The 20,305-nt window shown below is 51.7% G+C and overlaps 8 protein-coding genes across 8 annotated transcripts in view; 4 read left to right on the top strand and 4 right to left on the bottom strand.

The window, feature by feature from the left end:
• BBA_04593 (uncharacterized protein) overlaps positions 1 to 303 on the top strand; it is a gene marked incomplete at both ends in the record, with an annotated part of 3,073 nt that extends 2,770 nt beyond the window's left edge. Inside the window, one exon of the mRNA XM_008599690.1 lies at positions 63 to 303. Within this exon, the coding sequence (XP_008597912.1) occupies positions 63 to 303 (241 nt within the window). The remainder of the gene's footprint in view (positions 1 to 62) is intronic.
• Positions 304 to 1,067: 764 nt separating this feature from the next.
• On the bottom strand, positions 1,068 to 2,573 carry BBA_04592 (zinc finger protein zpr1; the record flags this gene model as incomplete). Its single annotated transcript, XM_008599689.1, has 2 exons — positions 1,068 to 2,363; positions 2,412 to 2,573. 2 exons carry the CDS (start codon positions 2,571 to 2,573, stop codon positions 1,068 to 1,070), a joined length of 1,458 nt encoding a protein of 485 aa, XP_008597911.1.
• A 1,153-nt stretch (positions 2,574 to 3,726) lies between these two features.
• On the bottom strand, positions 3,727 to 7,423 carry BBA_04591 (glycerophosphoryl diester phosphodiesterase; the record flags this gene model as incomplete). The annotated part of the gene is made up of 4 exons (XM_008599688.1): positions 3,727 to 3,834; positions 3,897 to 7,087; positions 7,189 to 7,307; positions 7,407 to 7,423. 4 exons carry the CDS (start codon positions 7,421 to 7,423, stop codon positions 3,727 to 3,729), a joined length of 3,435 nt encoding a protein of 1,144 aa, XP_008597910.1.
• Positions 7,424 to 9,115: 1,692 nt separating this feature from the next.
• Positions 9,116 to 11,137, bottom strand: BBA_04590 (pentatricopeptide repeat domain-containing protein; the record flags this gene model as incomplete). Its single annotated transcript, XM_008599687.1, has 1 exon — positions 9,116 to 11,137. One exon carries the CDS (start codon positions 11,135 to 11,137, stop codon positions 9,116 to 9,118), a length of 2,022 nt encoding a protein of 673 aa, XP_008597909.1.
• Positions 11,138 to 11,422: 285 nt separating this feature from the next.
• Positions 11,423 to 12,106, top strand: BBA_04589 (DUF866 domain-containing protein; the record flags this gene model as incomplete). Its single annotated transcript, XM_008599686.1, has 5 exons — positions 11,423 to 11,457; positions 11,511 to 11,625; positions 11,676 to 11,717; positions 11,791 to 11,913; positions 11,963 to 12,106. The coding sequence occupies 5 exons, from the start codon at positions 11,423 to 11,425 to the stop codon at positions 12,104 to 12,106; spliced, it is 459 nt and encodes a 152-aa protein (XP_008597908.1).
• Positions 12,107 to 12,296: 190 nt separating this feature from the next.
• BBA_04588 (RNAse P Rpr2/Rpp21/SNM1 subunit domain-containing protein) lies at positions 12,297 to 12,839 on the top strand (the record flags this gene model as incomplete). The annotated part of the gene is made up of 1 exon (XM_008599685.1): positions 12,297 to 12,839. The coding sequence occupies one exon, from the start codon at positions 12,297 to 12,299 to the stop codon at positions 12,837 to 12,839; it is 543 nt and encodes a 180-aa protein (XP_008597907.1).
• A 1,523-nt stretch (positions 12,840 to 14,362) lies between these two features.
• Positions 14,363 to 14,899, top strand: BBA_04587 (uncharacterized protein; the record flags this gene model as incomplete). Its single annotated transcript, XM_008599684.1, has 1 exon — positions 14,363 to 14,899. One exon carries the CDS (start codon positions 14,363 to 14,365, stop codon positions 14,897 to 14,899), a length of 537 nt encoding a protein of 178 aa, XP_008597906.1.
• Positions 14,900 to 15,162: 263 nt separating this feature from the next.
• Positions 15,163 to 20,074, bottom strand: BBA_04586 (ankyrin repeat containing protein; the record flags this gene model as incomplete). Its single annotated transcript, XM_008599683.1, has 3 exons — positions 15,163 to 15,170; positions 15,319 to 16,065; positions 16,120 to 20,074. The coding sequence occupies 3 exons, from the start codon at positions 20,072 to 20,074 to the stop codon at positions 15,163 to 15,165; spliced, it is 4,710 nt and encodes a 1,569-aa protein (XP_008597905.1).
• Positions 20,075 to 20,305: the final 231 nt, after the last annotated feature.

Raw genomic sequence — 20,305 nt, 5'->3', positions numbered from 1 at the left:
GCCGCAGCTGCCGCCGTCGCCGGCAGCATCACGGTGCCCAGCCCACCCATGACCAACGGTAGCGGCCGCGCGCTGTTCCACGAGTCCGAGGATATTGAGCGCCTGAATCGCGTCTGGGCGCGCCAGGAGTCGTTGCGCCTGCGCGCCGGCTCCGAGGACGCCAAAATCTACGACGGCGTCAAGTACGAGCGCAAGCCGACGGGACCCTTTATGGGAAAGCTCGTGTCGCAGGGCACCATTATCACGATTGACGGCGAAGACTACGTCGAGTATCGGGTCCTCACCAAACCATCCTTTTTCTAAAAAAAAAAAAAAGAGAAAAACAGAAAAACAGAAACGCCGTGCAATCCCCCTTTGGGAAACAAGTCGAGTTTGGAAAAGTTTCAGCGACATTGCACGAGTTCACAGCATCTGGCAACATTATCTTGCCAGTTAATTTTACATCATTTCCATATTGGGGAAAAAAGAAGAATAATTTCTCCTCCCTCTCCTCCTCTTTTCCAGATTGAGAGCGCAAGCTTTGCCTTTGCTTGTTTTTTTGTCCATTTTTTCTTTTCTTTTTCTTTTCCTTACCTGGGCAATGATTTCGAGCCTCAGGGCTCGTGGGGAAGGGGGGAAGTATACCAAGGACCGCAGACAAGCTACGCTGAGGGAGATACCTATTTTTTATTTTTTTTTTCTTTTGTCTAATCATTACAAGAATGGCCCTCTTGTAGATTGCACTGTGGAGATGCACAGTCTTTGTTTGTAGTTAGCGAGAACATCAGCTTATATTGCTCGCATACATTGCTTGGCCGTTATTACCATGAATGGTATTGCGCTGCGAATTGTTAAAGATTAGCTTATTGAGAATTGAGATTACAACAATATACGACAGAACCAATGCTGTTCGGAAACCAGTCACAATAATCTGCCATCGAATAAATACCATTGTATTCGTGATGCTGCTCGCAGCATCCTCACCTTTCTATGTAACAACGCCTCTCCAGAAATTAACAAAATATGCTCTGTTTTACCTCCACACCAGTCATGACTTCATTGATTCAACTTTTTCTTGCGATGAAATATTATTCCTTGGCCTCGACATTGGTGCCATCTTGCTCAGCCTCATCGTACCCTTCAACCTTCATATCGCCTAGACCCAGCTCCTCTTCTTCCTCCATCGTACGTTTGTACTTGGTGCGCGTAATCTTTGGATCAGGTGCCGGGGGGTCGACCAAGGGCTGGACAAAGCTACTGGCGAAGGGATCGGTAAGGATGACGCTAAACTTCTTGTCGCCGCGGATGGCGGCATCAAGACCCTCGAAAAAGGTATCCCATTGGGTGCGATCAGAAGATACTATAGAGTCGCCGCCCTGTCCACTTTGACCGTTGGCATCAAAGATTTGACCGTGAAGATCGTTGCGAACCTGTGTCAACAGGCCTTCGACGGTAGTAAAGCGGCCACCGAGAGTGCCGGGGTTGACCTGCAGTTGCAGCTCTGGGCACTCGAGACCACAAGTCTCACTCTTGAGAATGTCGCGCGCAAGATCAAAGTTGTCTTCGACGGTTAAAGTAATGACCTCGCCTTCCTCGGGGATTTCACCGCCCGTCTTGACATCATTTGAGCGATAGCCGCAGTCACCACACACGGTAGACATGAGGACAACCTGCTTAAAGTGGGGGATATCAACCATCTTCATGTGGGTGACGCAGGCGTGCATGCAACCGGGACAAGTAGCGGGGAAGTCGTAAACCTCGTCAGGAATAATCTCGCCATCAGAAGTCAAGCCAGGGTAGCCCCCGCTGCCAGAGCCTGCCTCTTTGGCGGCAATAGCGGCATTGACATCGCTGTCAGCGAGGCCCAGGGCAGCATTCTGTTCAGATGTACGAGGACACTCGCGCTTCTCCCACTTTCCGACACCATCTTTGAGGTCGGGCGCAATGAAAGAGTTGCCAGCCGGGTCATCAACGTAGACGCGGAAGGGAAATGACTCGCCGGCGAGCATAGCGCGGCCTTTGGTGATGATTTCGGCGATCTTGGTGTGTACCTCAGGAGCCTGCTCCTTGCGTGCCTCCTGTCCGATTTCGAGATCATCCAGAACAGTGGAGAGGAGGCCCTCGATGTTGGTGAGTTGGCCGCGTCCGGCCGGAATCTCGAGGTCAAGCTCGATGAATTTGACAACGGCGGAGTCTGACTTGATGACCTGACGGCCAAAGTCGGCAAGGTCTGTGAGTCGTAATTCGTAGTGCGTGCCTTTGGGCTGAATCGTTCCGGCCGGTTGAATCTCGTTATTGTGAAAGCCGCATTGCTCGCAGCTAAAGGACATGATGACGACTTCGCGGAAGTAAGGGATCGAAGTAAGAAGGATTCTTGTGACGCCCTATCAAATGTTAGTACTTGTAGAAAGTGTTCCAGACAAAAGACCAACATTTTCGTGGCAGTTCATGCAAAGCGACTCGATTTCCTCGACGGGCTGGAGGTCCTCATGGTCGCCATTCGCCTTGGGCGCAAGGCCCTCGACCTTGTTTCCGATTGACTGGAAGAACTCGGACGAGCCTTGAACATTTTGCGCTCCCGCAGCCATTTCCATCTCTTCTGCAAAGTAACTATGTTTGTAAAATCGAGCGGTGGGTGTCGCAACCGAGTGGTGGTGTCGCAACTGACTAGGTACCTGGCGATGGAGGGGCACTGAAATTTTTTGGAGGGGCAGGCAGAGTTTGGCGGCCGTGGGGAAAATAAAAAAAAACGACCGGTTTCGAGAAGGCAGCTTACTTCCAAAATGCCGTTCTCATAACAACAAGCCAGTCTAGAATGATAAAAAAAGGATTCATAGACTTGGAAATCTATCAAGTACTTACTTTAGATTACTAAGAATATTTATTAGCTTCTTCTAGTGCTGTAATTAAGAACGTAGCATTAATAAGGTAGAGAGCGAGCGGCAGCTTTCTTTACCCCCCAAAATGGACGGCCACTGGGTACCTACCTAGCAGCCTAGGTAATTGTCAGGCAGACACCACACAGGGCACCCACTCTTCCACAATACATTGTCATCCATCACATCTTCGTTATAGTAGCAAATTAGCAAACCTCCCGACCTTAAGGATGGTGATGGCGCTATTGTTAGCGGAACCAAGAGCGGTAGAAGAATGCTTAATTGCAGGTCCCTTGCAGATGCGCTACAGTATAATAAATAAGCCAGTCTTGATCGATAGCCGGTTAATCAACAGCCAGTCAATTAACAGCCAGTCAATCAACAGCTGAACTAGCTTCGGCGTATTAGAAGAAGCAATTAATACAGCAGCTAGTTAGTAGCTAGTTTTTATTCCTGATTAACCGGCTGCTGATTGACTGACTTGGCTGTTAACTGACTGGCTGTTTGTTGACTGGTTGGATGTTGTTGAAGGACCGACTGTTAATGGACTGGCTGTTGATATACTAGCTGTTGATATACTAGCTGTTGATATACTAGCTGTTGATTCACTGGCTGTTGATTTACTGGCTCCTCTGAGCGTGCGTATTGGGATGGCCTCAGGACAGATTGCAATACTTGTAATGTGACTACAAGTGGCGAGTGATGGATCTCTCTCTTATTGACCACGCCACGACACGGGATTTACTTCATGATCTCAAGAACATTGACTGTTCAAGATGATGATAAGCTTAATGACTATTGAATGCCGCATACTTTTTTTTGACTGTATTATGTGTGATTTTACTTTTTTTGTTGAGATAAACCCTCCTCTTTACGATGCTTCGATAGCGGTGCCTGTCGATTCTCCCGCGGTGAGGCCCTTGCGGATGGCCAAGACACTGTCGACAATGACCGCATCAATACCTTGTTTTACTTGTCGCTGCAGTTCGAACAGTTAGACAACCGATTTTGATATTCGCTCTCAAGGGAACATGTACGAACCTGGACCATGATAGAGTCGTTGTTAAGTGTGCCATAGCTTACACACACCAATCCATTCTCCTTAACAACCTTGACAAGCCGAGGGCTGTTGATGAGCGGCTCTGCCGCAGACACGATACCCAGCAGATTCCAGCGGCTGGCGAATCGAATAGCTTCCTGCAGCGACGAAGCGCGGATATCCGAGACGGGGCTGCAGCCAGCATCTGTGAGGAACAGTATGGGGATCGACGGCTGCTTGTAGCTCAGACCCAGGCAAATATCCGGGTTGAATGAGCTAAAGATGATGTGTCGCTCACCCGCAAGATCATAGACCTTGGACAGCACAGTGTCGCAGAAAGAGTTGAGCTCGACAGCGTAGGTGTCCATGTCGTGCTCCTCCGTCTCGTGCAGCATCGGGTACTTCATCTCGATGTTGAAACCGATGTGCACTGGCAGTTTGCGGAATAGATCCTCCAGCGTGGCAAACGGTGCTTGGATAAAGTTGCCTCGAGAGTTGGCCTTGAAGCCCTTTTCTTTAAAGTCGCGCGTGTGCTTCATGCGCTCCTCCATTTCGCCGAAGCCGGCCCCGGTGCCAGCAAAGCCCATCGACTGCGAGCGCTTTGGCGCGAAGCTGCTGCTGCGGACACGAGAGCCGGACGTGTTAGAGTCGGCGTGCTTGGCCCGCTCATCGGCTCGGCGCGTGTCAGGGTTGATGTGCAAGAACTGCTCAAGCGTGAGAGTGTGCACGGGCGCGTCGATACCCGTCTCGCTGACAAGAAAATCGTGGTAAATGACAGGGACGTGGTCCTTGGTGAGCTGAACGTCAAACTCGACGTATTGGGCTCCCAAGTTGGCGGCGGCAATGAAGGAAGGAATCGTGTTTTCACCGAGCTGCAGAGATTTATTGGAGCTGGCGTTCTTTCCGAGACCGCGGTGACCGATGAGCATCGTAGTCTCGAGTTTCTTCCAGTATGTTTGGCGGGATGTAATCTCCATGTTGCGGTGGTGGAAAGGTGTGATGACGTGAAAGTTGAAGTTTACGGTTCCGATAACGTCAAAATTGCTCGACATAATCGGCACGCAAACATCACCTTGCAGGTTCATGCGACCAGAGCCCATGGTAGGCTTGACGGATGAAAGAAGAGCTATGGCACGCCCAACCTTGGCCTTCTGGTTGCCGGAATAGGTGGGCACAATGTCAAACATGAGTTTTACCTTCTCGGCATCACCAGTGGTAAAGACTACAGGTTCGGTGGCAATACCATCATGCACGGGCAAGTCGATGATGGTAGGCTCGCCAACTGCTCCGGTGGCAGAGACAACGACCGATAGTGCTGTGTCGAGTTGCGTACTATGCGCCTCGTTGAGCGGGATGCTATCGAGGTTGACAGGCTCTGTCCTCTTACGCAGATCCATGGAGCCGAGGCTGACCAAAACCAAGCTTTCGTTGCGGAGATAACGATGACCAAAGGTCTTGACAGACTCGACAGGACGAGCTTGACCGTTGATAGCCGTTCCATTCGACCGACGACCATCAATTGACGAAGCCTCCGGTGGGCTGGAAGACAGGCCCTGATCAGCTGGGCGCTTGGGCGCTTCCTCAGTTTCCTCCTCCGTATAAGAGCCAAGGAGCCGCGCAATGTCCATGTGACCGCGGAGAGCAGCGTGCTCTTTGGCCGTCCAGCCGGACGCATCAGGCTTAGCAAGCTGCGCGCCAGCCTCGATCAGGAGCTGCACAACATCAAGCGAGCCGTCTACGGCAGCCACATGCAGCGGTGTCCAAGAGTAAGAGTTCTCAGTCAGCTCCGTATCTGCTTTCTGAGATTCAGTACCCGTGAGAATGACTTCGGCGCATTCACGGTGATTGAAGCGGGCAGCGACATGGAGGGCTGTCTCGCCTGTCGCATCGCGCCAATTGACGTCAACACCAGCTTCAAGCAGCATCTGTACAATAACCCAGTAATTTGCTTTGGTCGCGATAGCAAGAACAGCGCCGGATTTTCCAACCATCTTTCGTAGCGCGGGCTTAGCATTATTGCTTCCCTGCCAATCCTCACCCTGCAACAGCGATTTGGTGGTGAGAGGATGGCCACCAATGACACTGAGATGCAGAGGAGCATAACCCTCACTGTCCTGCCATTCAGGGGCGTCGATACCATCACTGACATCGAACTGGTCCCATTCCTGCATGCGAGCCATGAGGATTTGGCAAAGTACAACAAAGCCAGCCTGTGCAGCATAGTGCAGAGGCATGCGGCCGAACGAGTCGCGAGTGCGCAGAGAAATACGCTGTTCAGGTTTGAGGTTGTCAAGCAGGAAGAGTAGCAACTGAACAGTTTCGTCATTCTTGTCGAGAAGCTGCGATTCCTTGGTGTTAATGGCTTTGATGGTAACAGCGGCAGAGACAGCGGGTTGCAAGTGCCGAGTAGAAAACTGCGTGCCGGCTGGCACGGGCCGGTCATCCACATTGGCAGCAGACTTTGTTCGGCCAATGTGAATAATCAACCGGTGAATACAGTTGCGACCGTTGATATCGTCAGGCTCATCGAGATGCTTGATAAGGCCCAGCAAAAGCACAATGCACTTCTTTGCGCGAGCCGAAATGGATCTCTGAAGCAAGTTCAGCATCAATGTTTGCGAAGCAGGCTCGGACGGAGTGACAGTGTTGTGAATGACCTCGTCGAGGCCTTTGTCGTCATCAGCTCGCACTGCCTGATCAAGAATATCGAGTTGTGCCTGCGGCAGATTTAGCATAGCCTTGGTGGAAGCACGACCTAGGGAGCGCGTAGAACGATCCGACTTGGCGTCATCAACGTTTTGCGCGTCGCTCAGAGAAGACAACCAGCGATTGATTTCGACAAGAAGACGGGAGGTGCTGCCGTCTTTGGCAAAGGGCCTGGTGTCGACCTTGGTGGAGATGTAGCGATGCTGAGCGGCAATGCCGGGCACCTTTTTATCGAGCTTTTTGGTGATTTTGACAAAACCGCGACGATTGATCTCGCCGAACCATTGGATATTGCGCAAGAGGGTGCGAAGCTCGAGCAGCGCACCCATGACCTCTTCGACCTCATCCTCGTCAAGGGTTGCGACGACATCGGGGATGCGGCCGTAGCGGTCTTGGAGGAGATTGACGCGGCGGCAAGCGTCGGCATATTTTTTGTTGTAGAAAGAGTCGACATCTTCGAGGTTGCGGTCAAGGGCAAAGAAGAGCTCTGCAGAAGAGAATGGCGTTAGGTCACGGGGGGAATGGAGCGAACCTCCCCCCTTCGTCGAGCAAAGACATATCAGAGGCATCAAGGACGAGGCCGCCCACCTGCAGGATCCACCGCGATTCCATTCTTTGCCTTTTCGGAAGCAGCTTTGACGAGTTTCTTGAGCCCTTTGTAGTTGATGTATGAGGCTGCCCACTCGGGGACCTGGTTGCGCGGGAGGCTTTGAGAGGTGGCTTGTCAGTGTCTGGCGGTGTGACGCTGGCGCGAGGAGGAGGGATTGGACAGCAACAGTTGAGGACAGTCACGGTGCTGGACTCACTTTCGCCCGAACTTCATGTTGGCAATGAAGGTACTGAAACGCAGCCAATTGACTTGATCCGCTCACGAGCTTCGCACGGGGGAGTGTGGGGGGATGCTCGTCAGAGGTCAAGAGGTCCAGAAGCAACCGAGCCAACAAGAACGGTGCAACGGATGGCTTGTCCTGTCTCGTGCTGTTGAAGGAAAACGCCGTAGAGGATCGAGGAGTTAGATGAGCAGTGGAATAAGAATGTTGGAGAAGCAGGGCAATGGTCCCCCGCGTGACCACGGATTATTACTAGGTGGTTGTCAGAAGGTCGGATAGTGGCCCATGCGAAGCCGGCAGCCGGTTGCAGGGTCCAGCGTTGCGGATACGTATTGTGGGAGGGCCTGGAGCCGACCTTTCAAACCGTGCTTGACCAGCTGCGCCGCACGTTTCCAGACGAAAACGACTGCTTTGGGCCTGGACTGAAGCTTCCACAAAGTCGCGATTTCACCGCAAGAGTCGCTGTGAGGGTCACGTCTGCAGCGACTGATGCAGGCGCGGGCCAGATATAAGCTATGTCTCAGAAGCTAAATAGGGAGCCAGAGCCAAGGAGCTTTGGGAGCTAGCTCGTCGCCGCTGGCTGGTGGGGTTCCTTGAATTAGATGATCCTTCTTTTTCGCTGCAGGTGACGGATTTCTGGGGGGAAGCTGGTCGGTACGTCGGTATGCTGGCGCGGAGGTGGGGGTGCACTGAGACACTGGCAAACAAGGGAGATAATGAGTGTCTGATGAGCGATCAATGAGGAGAGAATGACGCTGGGGAAAAAAAGCAACATGACAATAACGAGTAAGCACCTGCAGAAAAAATTTAGGGACCGCAGGCTTTGAACGGTGATGGCGGTCTCCAACGGGCGGTTAGGAAACACCGGACCATGTGCCACCCACCTTTTTTTTGCGCCACAAAGTCGTGCCACTCCACTCCACAAGTTTGTTTTTTCCAGCCGACACCACTTGCAAAGCACTTGTCAACAAGGCAGAACAGGTTGGTTCGGTGGTGGTTGCCCATGGTTTCACAAAGGAAAATCAAGAACCTGTTGGATGGGAAAAGAAGGAATTCTGATGCCAAGAGACGGGACGCTATGAGTTGGGTTGGTGCAAACAGCGAGTCATCCTCAAGAAAGGTGACTCACAAGTTTCCTTGACTTTGGGTCGCATCTCTTCACCAGAAGACGGACGGCCTCGCATAACCACACCAGAAAACCTCCGAGTCGCCATGTAGCACAACACCATGCGCCACCGAAGTCAAGATGGAAATAGAAGCGCGATTTTCTCCCACTTCTACACCATGTGCTGTGTTTTTTGGTATTTGCCTCTGACCTTGGCACTTTTCCTCTTGAGCCACTCCTGCTCTCTGCTCAGAGGCGTGCCTTGTGTGGGCGCCGTGACTGGTCCACGCCCAAAATGTACGTCGTTTGACTTTGTCTACTTGGAGCTCGTCCAAACACTAAAATGGTTGCGCCGCTTCTGGGGTCCCGTTGAATGCGTCGTTGAACGATACTGTATCGCACTGTCTTTTTGAACAGCATCTTTTTGTAGGTTTCGATTCGTATCTCACGGTACTCCGTATTGTACATCTATATCGGGCTGTGGTCTCTCCCGAGTCAAGCTGTGCGAGACATGGAGAAAGAAAAGGAGGTTCGCTATGCTAATATGGTACACAATTCTTCTTTGATAGTACACTCTCTCCTATGTAGAGCCAGCCCCAGCATTTACTGCCGTGGCATGAGGTCGCCAAACCGATTTGCGTTTCGATTGCAGCGTCAACTGGCGATCCGAGGCGAGAAGTTGCGCAGCAACTATTCTCGGCCTACCATGCGTCCTCCGATACTGAACAGTCTTAATAGCCCGCACTGACCTGCTCACTTGCTCATCCTCTTCACCTGTTTGCTGCCCACTCAAATGAAGTTTGTAGAATTCCTTCCTCAGCTTCTTCGATTGCTCCAAGGCCGACTCGCTAATGTGAATAGCACAGTCCTCGCGAAATTGTTGCCCATGGTCCGCATTCAGCAGCTTGCTTTCAATCGATTTTGTTGCTTTTCGCACCTTGATGTATTCCTTGCTAATACTCTCAAGTTGGAGCCATCGGCTCTTGGCTGGGTCGTATTTGTTCATGAAACTGCTCGGTTCCAGGAAGATACCCGTACTATTCAGAGCGCCGATCAATTCGGACAGTCCGTGTACCGAAATTTGCAGGCGTCTGGCGGTAACATGTAATGATTGCCCACGAATACTGATTCCGCAAAGGTCCAACAGCTTGTGCACTCGATTAATCAGCTGAAGCCCGTCATGGCCACTCTCGGCCATAATCTGAAACCACTGTCGCGAGAATTCGCTCATACCGCGTACCAACCGCACGCTGGCTGACCAATCCAAGGCCGAGATGCATTCGTCTAGTAATTGGGGAAGCAAATTGCTTGCCAAAGTAACGCCAGCTTTGAGGCAGCCAACAAATAGCACAGCCGCCTGCTCAAACAGCTTAAAGAGCAGCAAACCTCTAATCATCTCTTCCAACAGCTCCGGAGTGAGCGGCAAACGCTGCATGATATACTCGCCTGCTCTCGATTTTGATGCTCGCTCCGTCATCAACCACCTTCTCTCAAAAAAGCGCAACATTGAATCCTGGTGTCTTCGTCGCAGCTTGACACCAACTTCGTTCATGCCGGTGATACGCGCCATGTTGAGCAAGAATTCCCCGGGCCTGTTCCTCAGCTTGTTGTGATTCAAAATCGCTACAAAGGTTGACTCTGTAGGTTTGATATATCGCCCATAGAAGAAGGAGTAAATGACCTGATCTGACATGATGGGCAAGCCATATTTGTCAAACCCGGCGATCAACGTGTTATATGTGTGTATATCCGGTACATGTGTTGAGATCAACATGTTGTAACAGAGGCGACCAATTTTCTCTTTGAGCGACATGGGAGTTGCAAGGATTTTGCGAAGACTCCCATTGAGCTCTTGAGTCATGGTCCGCGCGGCCTCGGGATCAGCTGATCTAAAAGAATAATTGATACGGGTGTTGCAATTGAGCAATTCGCTGGCTTGCTCAAAGCTCTTGCTTTGCATGCCTGTTCGGTCCATACGATCTGCTTGCTTGAGGAGGGCGTTGACCAATCTCCGGAATCGCAAAGTTTCGTTTCGAAGGTGTGTCTCAGTGCGGGAGCCTGGAGCAGAACTTTGCTCGCTTTCGTTCAGTATTGCACGGTCGAGATCGTCGTAGTCAATGTGCCGCCCTCTTTGGAGCATCGTCTGAGTCGGGCAGTTGTAGTAGTCTTTGCGAAGACACTCCGTGACGCTGGAAGCAGTAAGAGTCGCTGGGTAGAGAACGTTCTTTCTGTAAGGACGCTCGTTGATTATCTGCTTCATAGCCTTCCAAAGAATGTCCATCTGCTCGACGGTGAGTCCATCGCGGTTGGTGCTGTGAAGTGATGGCGCCGATTTGCTCTTCTCCTTGAGTTCGGTAAGCTCTTGCCTTGCGTGCTCCAATTCTTGATCCAATTCTCTTCGTCTCTTGTCCTTTTGCAGTGAATCTATGACGGCGGCGGATGCAAACACGGAGCTGTAACATGCTGTAAAGATTTCAGCAAAAGTTGCTTTGCGACGACCCGCTGCCGTGGTTGTTCTTCTGCCCAAAGCATTCACCGACGTGCTACACACGCGGCAACCGCAGCGGTGAGCCTGACTGGCTCTATTCCATAGAGACTGCATTCGGCTGCATGGCACGCCGAATTGGCCGCAATGGATGTTGCGCGAGGCTTTTCCTCTTTCCTGATGTTCGAATGGGTGGAATCAGGAAAGCTTCACATGGCGCGAGGTTTGCGATAGTGCCACGTGATTCAATCAGGTACAAGATACTTTGGTTGACCCCACCACCGCAACCCAAAACGACGGGAATTGGAGCTAAGTATCGACACGGATCTGTCTCGGGCAAAGAAATTTCTCAAAAGAAAAATATCTCGGAAAAATATCTTCTAACAAGTCTATTTCCTCGACATGTTTACACTTCTTCTCACCGCGGAGCTTTCGGGGTATGTTGCAAGATTCGGGTCTGAGTGAGGCCGACGATACTTACACATCGAAGCGTCACGAACCTGCGCCCTCTAGACACGGAGGAGAACCCGTTCTGGTATATGTTCAAGGTTCAGTGCACCTCTTGCCGAGAGATTCATAATAACTATGTCGGTGTTAATCGATTTGTAAGCGCAACAGACTATTGTTCATCTTGAAAGCAGCTGACAGAGGAAAGGAAATGAATGAAATGAGCGGCAGCCGTGGCGAGGCCAATTTTGTATGGAGATGCAAGAACTGCAAAGTGAGATTTTCAAAGCCGAACCAGAATTCATTCACTGATGGTTCATTAGAGAGAGAGTACCGCCACTGTGAAAGCCGCTGCCATTCCCTACAAGCAACATGAACCTGCCAAGGCGCAAAAGCTCATTGAGTTTGACTGTCGAGGTCTCGAGTTTACGGAGTTCAAAGCAGAGGTTAGTCTCTTCAGACAATTCTCAATGATACTTACTCATCCGAATTCAGGGCGAGTGGTTGGCTGATGGCATCGACTCGGGCTCCAAATTCAGCGGCATCGAGCTGATCGACGGAGAATGGTACGACTACGACGAAAAGGCCGGAGAAGAGGTCAGTATCAAGGACATCACCTGGGAAATCTGCAGGGCATAATTACAGGAATCAGCATTGTAGAGGCGCTTTTTGGCTGGTGTGTTGTGGCGGCATGGCAGGCGTTGAATTGAGAGTTGTTGATAGACACACCCCACATTGGCAGCGCCCACCTGTAAATATTTGGCAGCTCCAAAAAACTTGAGCCCGACTCTTTCTATTCGTAACTACATCCTAACTCGGCGGCATCAAGATGGCAGCAGCAGAAATTCTTTTGAAGACCAATTTTCTTTCTGATGCCGCTCATCTTTTACGGTTTGCTGCTCCAGAGACGTCTGCGTATCTAATGAGCGACTGCGCCGACCATCTTTCCAAGCAAGGCTCGTGCGTCTCCGACATTTATCGACAGCACGTCTGCACAGCTTGCGGCCACATCATGATTCCTGGGCATGCGACAGAACTTAGACTCGAAGCTCGAAGATCCTGTCGCCAGAAGAGCACGTCCCATAGAAACGGCGCCGTTACGGCACCAACGAGCCCAAGCAAAATCTTGGCATGTGGCCATTGCAAAAGTGTTACGAGAATTCGGCTTGCCGCGCCAGATAAGGCTGCACGCACCAAGGCATCGAGGAGCAAGAATGAAACTATTCCTGGACCGAGCATCGAGAAACCAAAACCTAACACCAATGCCAGCAGCAAGAAGCGAGCAAAGAATCGCAAAGCTGGCCTGCAGGCGCTGCTGTCATCGCAGCAGAAGCCTTCCGCTGGGCTGAGCTTGGCCAGTTTTATGAAGTGAACTATCTACAATGACAAGCCGACTTGTCTGGTCTGAACAGCATGTGCTTTTCTTTCGAGATTTAGTCACGTCGACTATCTCCCTTGCTCTATCACGGGCAGTCCGAATGTTCCAGGCGCAGCCCACTACTAAAACCTAGGGAGGGTCCAGTGGTACCATGACATAAATATAGGCAGGTACCTCAAGTGCAGAGGGGCCGAGCCAGAGGTCAAGTTCAAGTCGGGCGTTTTTGACGAAGGCGGTCAGGATGCGTTGCAGATGCGCTGCAGGTCTTTTGCGTGTACTACAGGTAATACTTGAGTAGCCTTCTCGAACCACAGACCAGTTAATTAACAGCCTGTCAATCAATAGCCAGTCAAACAAATCAAGCTTACAGGCACGACTCAGCGACACCATCACCAATGATGGAGACCGACAACACGCATCATCAATCGGATGGGTCCGCAGCCCTCCGGGGAACACAACTTTGGCCCTGGTCCCGCGACAGCCGGAGGGCATCGCAGCGCAGATGGCGGCATGGAAGCCTGATGGAACACGAGTGTTCGGCGAGGCAAACTGGCACGCCGCCCTCCTCATACAGCAGCTCAAGATCATGGCTCAACAACTCAAGGAGCCCCCGAAGACACCGACCGATCCCGTTCTGACACCGGGCACGCGGGTCATGTTGAAGGCCATGGAGAAGAACTGGTATATGCTGCCGACAGCCATTCGCTGGGACTGGCATCTTCGGGGATTCGCAGCTCTACACACAATGAAGAGCAGCACCGCCGGCAACATACCGTTCTCAAAGGCAGGTACAACGGTATCGCACCGGGTGCTAGCTGTGACCATAGCCAGCCAGTCAACAGCCAACTACTACTAAATATATTAAAATATATATAAGGCATATACCTAGAATATATAGGGAATATGCCTTGATAATACCAAAGCGTAATAGCTAGAGTTAATAGCCAGAGTCAATAGCGCCAGAGTCAACAGCTAGCTACTAGATCCAACAGCCTAATAAGCCTGATATATCTATATTCCCTGTATATGGTAGGCATATGTTAGGTCTATACTAAGTAATTAGAGTAGCTGTAACGCATCTGCAATCAAGCATCATTTTTCTGCCGTTTTTGTTTGTTTTGCACCACTTCGACCAAGGTTGAGCTCGTTCCCCCCGAATAATCAGATAAGAGTTGCCGACTTGACCTTGTCAAAGTTGGCGCGGACACATGTAGCGCCTCTCAACCGCTTGACGCTTCAAGCCGAATAACCAGCGGCCAACAGCAACACTTTTGCCCGCATTAGTGCAGGCTGCGGGCAGCTTTTGGAACGTGATGTAATCCGAGAGGAACCGTTCTTTTCTGCGGCATGTTTCTTTACGTCTAGCCACTGGTTCGCGGAAGGGGCAAGGAACGTACGAGAGCAGTTCCTGCTGCTTTTTGAACCCTGGACAAAGGCGAAAAGGTGACACCTACATGTTCACCATTCCCATCATCATCATACAAAAGTCAACAAGGAAAAATTATACCATCATCGTTATGGCGCCCGCAGAAATCAACCTCATCCAAACACAGCGATGGCTCGCCCAGCTACACACAACCAACCTACCACCAGTGTCCGCCCCCAGCAGCAACAGTAGTAGCAGCAGCTCCTCGTCATCCTCGTCGACACACAGCCGCGGCAGCGTCGACTACACCTCCAGCGCATCCTCTGGTCCCGTCTGCTCTTCTGGCGGCGGCGGCACTTGCACCTCGTCCCCTACCACGACGACGACGACGATGGCATCATCGAGCCCGCTGACGGAGGCGCGTGCCCAGAGCCTGCAGCGGCTGTGCGCGCTGAGCGATGCGCACAAGGCGGCGGCGGAAGAAGAGGAGGAAGGAGAGGAGGCGGCGGAGCAGACGGCGACTGCGCTCAGCGGCAATGAGCGGTTCGCGATGAGCATCAACTATGTCAGGGTGACGGGCGGCAGCGGAGCGCAAGGACCGAAGATGGATGCGCAGTCGACGAGATGGTCGAGGTGGGCGAGGCGGTCGAGAGAGATGCGGCGCCAAGGTTTTCGCTATCGAAGCTGAAGTCGTGGTGGTGATTGCGGGATGTGTTTTTTTTCTTTTTTTTTTGCATGGTTGCGCCAATGGGTATCCACGGGTGTTTTGTGAGTTTCTGAGGAGGTGGTAGGGCATTGCTTGTTCAGCGTTCAGATTGTACTTTTCAAGGTATACATATCAATGTGTGCAAGAGATTGCATCAATTGACAGCTAATTATACCAGCTTCAAGCCCAAGACAGTCAGCAACCCAACGACCACGACCACTGGTGATTCCATTCTTTCAAGCTATTTAGCGTACTATGTGAATCGAGAATATGCTATCCTCTAAAAGGTCGCGATAGTCCGACTACTTCGCCGCTCGTTTCCGTGGCATCCCACAGTACCCCTCTGGCTGCTCACACGCATTCCCGCCTCCTTGATCTGTACATTCGATCTTCCAACTTACCCTCGTTCTTCAATATTTCTATCATCTCTTTCGACTCGCTCTTCTTAGTCTCTGGATCCAAGAGGTGGCTGATGTACATGGTTAATGAGTACGCAATGCCTTCTCGGTCGATGTACTGATACCGATTGTTCCGTTCCGGATCTTGGGCCACATTGAGAACTTGGAGCATGGCCTTTACCACGCCAGGTCCGTTGTCAATGGCAAAATGGAGTACCGTCTTTCGTCGGTGGCGCCAGGAGAGATCAGTGCGACTCGCCAGCAACCTCATCGTTTGCTTTTGCCGGTTCTCAAAGGACCCGTTGGTTTTGGCGACTTTGCACCATGGGCGGTCCTGGGAGTGACAAGCAATCGCAAGAGGGATCATCATCCCAAACTTCTCCAAGGAGAGGTCGGCGCTATGGCGCTCGAGAAGCCACTCGACGAAATCTGGTAGCGCGAGCATAGCAGCGGTGTGTAGCGACCCATCGTCTGCATTCTCGCCGCCTCTCAGTGCGCGGTAGGCCTTCAAATTGCCAAGGTACAACGCCGCGGTGCTGAGAGGGAGGTCTTCCTTGACCATCTCTTCGTACGTTGGCCTACTTGGTCTCTGGCCAAGGTATGAAAACGAACGACCTGGGATGATGGAAGCCGTGATTGGTTCCCTGTGCTGCTTGAGGAGGGCTTTGAGGATAGGAGTTCGAGCAGGGTCGAGCATGCAAGCAAATGCTGCTGAGACTTGCGACTTGGGCGTGAGGTATAGAGGGTGCGCTGAGAAGTTGTCAGTGTCCCGCTGCACTACGATGACAGCATAAAGAAGCTTACCTTCTTTCCCTCGAGCAATCAGAGCTAGCAATGTGTGATTTGATACCTTTTCAGGTTGGAACAACGCCCACAGAAGAGGTGTGACCTGCTCAACTTCCCATTCCTTGCACAGCGACCATTTCGCCAACGTCCCTGCAGATGCTCCGTATTCCAGGAATCTTCCCACTAGTGCGCCTCCATCCGGAAATTTGCGCATCGCCTCGTACAGCAGCTTTGGATCTTTGATGCGTGCTGCTGGAGGTGCGAGTGTGCCCACGCACAAGCCCAGCCAAGTGATGACGTGCTTCTCTTGAGATGAATGCTCCAACAGAGCACGACTGATGGTGTCAAACTCTGCATAAGGGCACATTGCCTTGAAAGCCGTGCCATTCCCGGCGCGGTACGCTAAAAGGAAGCATTTTGCGCCGTCTTGAGCGGGTTTAGCGCCCTGCGCAAGCAGAAATCGAATCGACGCAACGTCCTGCCCATCTTTGAGAGTGTCAATGAGTAGTTCACTAGCCAACCCTTTGCTCATCTTGTGCTTCTTGAGTAGTTGGCCGTAAATACGCAACTTGGACGCGGGATTCAATGCCGAAGAAGCACGAGCAAATTGAAACACAGCCACAGCCGCATCACCATCCTTGATGTGCTTGATCAGCAGCTCAGAAATCTCCGTGCCATCTCTCAGTTTGAACGAGAGCTTTAGCGGTAAGAGATTCTTGAACGTTACCTCGGCGCCGTGTTGAAGTAGGAGTTTTGGCAAAGCAACGTCGGCAAGGCTTACGCTTTCTAACGCGCTGACTAGGGCCTCAGAGACGCAGGCTTGTGGAATTTTCCAATTACTGAGCATGGTATCGTAAATCCAAAGCCTCCGATCGGACTTGATAGGTGCCTTGCTCACGACGTGAGAGAAGAACGAAAATTTTTTGTCCTTGTCGGGGCCAAAGTTGCGGACCAACAATTCAAATAGCTCTTTGCTGCTCCTAGCGAGCGCGGCTTGAAGGTGTCGGGAGCTGACTTTAGCATGACGTTTGATTAGTATGCTCGGGAGGAAAGTCGAATCGCCGAGCCGTTTTATGCTGTCTTCAAGTAAATCTGCCATTTCAGCTTCTGTGAGACTGGTTTTGGAGGCAAGGAGGAGCTTGAGTACAGCCTCTGTTTGTCGCTGATCCAACTTTGGTGATGCTAACGCGGCACGACAAGATGAGCCTATGGTTGAGCCACTGGGGGATTGGCGTAAAAGGCTCTCGAGAACTGCGGTGGAGCTGACTGACATTGCAGCAGCGATGCGTAGAGCCTTACCTCCATCGGCATTGACCGAGGCCTTCTCCCGTAATAGAAGATGTAGACCTATTCGGTCACCATCCGACGAAAGAGCCTCCATGGTCTCTTCAGAAAGTCTATCAGACTGACCAATCTCTGAGAATTTTGCTTTGTGTAAGAGTAAAGCCATCATCTTCAGCTGATTGTCCCGGGGTTTTATCTCCTGCGTAGCCTTGAAAGCTTTCTTCAGGGAGCCGGTAGTTAACCCGGGAGAGGTCAGAGCTCTCTCTAGGAGAGAAATACTGTTTTCTTGTACAACCATCCGCAGAATTTCTCCATCGGCAAGATTGATATCAAGGCCGTGATGCAGGAGGCGTGGAATGATTGAAGCTAGGTGGCGGCTGCCGCTGAGCAGCTTCGGTGTGCATGCCGTGTTGATTGTGGCCGCACTCGACGCAACTGCTGACTTGAGGACCATCTCGAGGGCTTCGGCCTCAAGATTGGCAGCTTTGAGAAGGATGCCGAGAAGTCTCCGCAAGCTAGCTGGCTGCATCGGACACCCTTTGCAGAGAATAGCAAGCATGGGATAGTTTGAGCTGGTACAAGCTGCCATGTAAGCGCTGCCTTGTAGATGGTTGGCACCAGCGCCACGACCGATGAGCAGACGGGCGGTATCTTGAGCGCGAGGTCTGTCGGAGCCGGCGACCAGAATGAGAGCTGCGTCTAACGGTGGCCCTCGCGCTCCATTTTGTAGTAGCATGTCAACAATGGTGAATGTTACATCATGGCCGTGCTGTGAAAGCTGGGAAAAGGCTTCTGTAACAGCCTCGGCCAGAAGGACGGCATCTGGGCGTCCCTCGCAGAGAAGCCTGATGACGGCTAGATTGCCTTGCTTGATGGCGATGCGGAAAACGTCAAGACCTTGGCTGCTGTGTTTAGTGAGAATCTTGTACTTGAGAATGAGTCTGATGAGTTCGAGATCGGGGCTCGGGGACTGGACTACGCGGGAAAGCGCATTAATAAGGGCCTCTTTTTGGACGCCCTTGTCGGCTAGAGCCCAGACTACTTGCCTTCGAAAGGCGCCGTCGGTAATATTCATGGCGACAGGCAGTGCCGGTGAAAGCTCCTTGCTGGAGATTTTCTCCCGCAACAAGATCTGCAGTATTTCAGTGTCCATGGCGCCGAGCGCGGCTCTGATTGCAGCGGCCGACTCGAAGGTGACAGTTGCGCCCACTTGTAGAAGCGCATGGACAAGCCGTCGACGTTTATTCTTGACCGCTCTGACCAGCCACTGGTCCAGTAACGGACCCTGTAGACTCTTTGATGCGCGAGAGAATATGTTGAGGAAGCGGACCATGTCGTCCTCCGTTATGGGCTCGGGGACAAAGGACACTAGCTTAGATGCCTCTTCTGGTGTGATACGGGTATGAACCATTATTTCCAGAAGCGCAAAGTCCATCGTTGCCACCGCTCCTTGAATGGGCGGCCACATACCGGCATTGATGAGAAGTCTAATCATAGGCAGTCGTCTGTTTCGAACACTGAGGTCCATTTCAAGCTCTAAAGCCGGACAGGCTCTAAGTAAACCGACCACATTCAGTAGAGAGTAGAAAGTGTACCGTGTCCCAGGCTCGGCAATCTCAGAAACACAAAGACATGCTTGAATGGCTATAGTTTCGTGCTCTTCATGATTGCCCGTGGGGCTCCAGGACCATGCAGCGTCGGTGTCGGCTCCTGCCTTGCAGATCGCTCGGTAGGCGAGAAGCACTGCAACCGCGGCAGTGTTCTGGGCCTCGAGCGCCTTCAGCAGGAGCTTTCCACTCGCAATTGACGATTCGTAATGTAAGCATTGCACAAGAGCCCTCACTACATCCAGACCCTGAGCACTGGCAGTAATCTCCTTTTGGAAGCAGTGTTGCCAGTCCTCGGTGCTCAACTCATTCGGTGCGGCGAGGAGTAGCCTCACGACGTCAACATTACCTCGCTTCACGTATCCCTGAACAACTTCTCTGTTGATAGAGCTAATAGAAGCACCAAATTCGGCCAGCATGTGAATAGAGGCCATGTCCTGCCTTTTAAGTGCCACGATGAAGGCGTGATCTAGCAACACCTGTCTAACACCAATTTGGCAAATCAAGCGTATGTAGTGCGTGTTTCCTTGCTCGGTGGCGGTCTCTAGCCAGCTTGCTGTGGTACGGGATGTCGAGGCAGATCGGCGGAATATGCTGGACTGTCGCTTCTGAAGCTTGCTGTCTTGAAAATGCTCCCACAGCTCATCCAGCGAGTGCAAATCTTCCACGAAAGACAAGAGCGCTTGTGCGACGCCGATATCAGGGAGCGTATCAAATTCAAATAGACTATTGAAAGCTTTTCCAACCTCGTGTTTTGTAAAAGTCCATGTTTCGCCATCCATTTTTAGGCTTTTCCGGGTGGGCATGCGCAGAAGATGGCGTTTTTGTTGGTCGGGAGGACGGTACTCTGGGTCGTTCGATCGTGCCCGTACGAGAAGTGCCCTCGCATAGGCACGGTTGTTGTCCGTGACAAGAGCTTCAAATTCAAAGTCATCCGGTCTTGCAAGCTGCACAAGCGGCTCGGGGGGCGAGAGGCCGGCGTGGCGGAGGAGGGTATTGAATTTGGTGTCGCTGAGACTGACCTCGGGAGTAGAGACGGACCCGACAATCGTGCTCTCCAGGGAGATGTCGTTGCTCTTCATCTTTCCACTGCTCTAATCATAATTAACATGGCATAATGATATTGTAGTTAGCCTCCGTAAAGTAAAGTGCTTACCAAGCCTCTGGGTTTCGGGGACATAGAATTAACAGATCCAGCCGCGATCGACTACCATGAAAGATTTGCGGTTAGTCAAAGTGCCATCAATCAATCATGCTACAAGCAGCGCTGAAAACGCAAGAAAAGGGAGAAGAAGGCGTTGGGCCACAACTTC

The sequence above is a fragment of the Beauveria bassiana genome (genome assembly GCF_000280675.1).
Source record: "Beauveria bassiana ARSEF 2860 unplaced genomic scaffold BBA_S00010, whole genome shotgun sequence".
In the NCBI taxonomy this organism is placed as follows: Eukaryota; Fungi; Ascomycota; class Sordariomycetes; order Hypocreales; family Cordycipitaceae; genus Beauveria; species Beauveria bassiana.
Note: the sequence above shows the minus strand (reverse complement) of the source record. Positions and strands in the feature narration are given on the sequence as shown.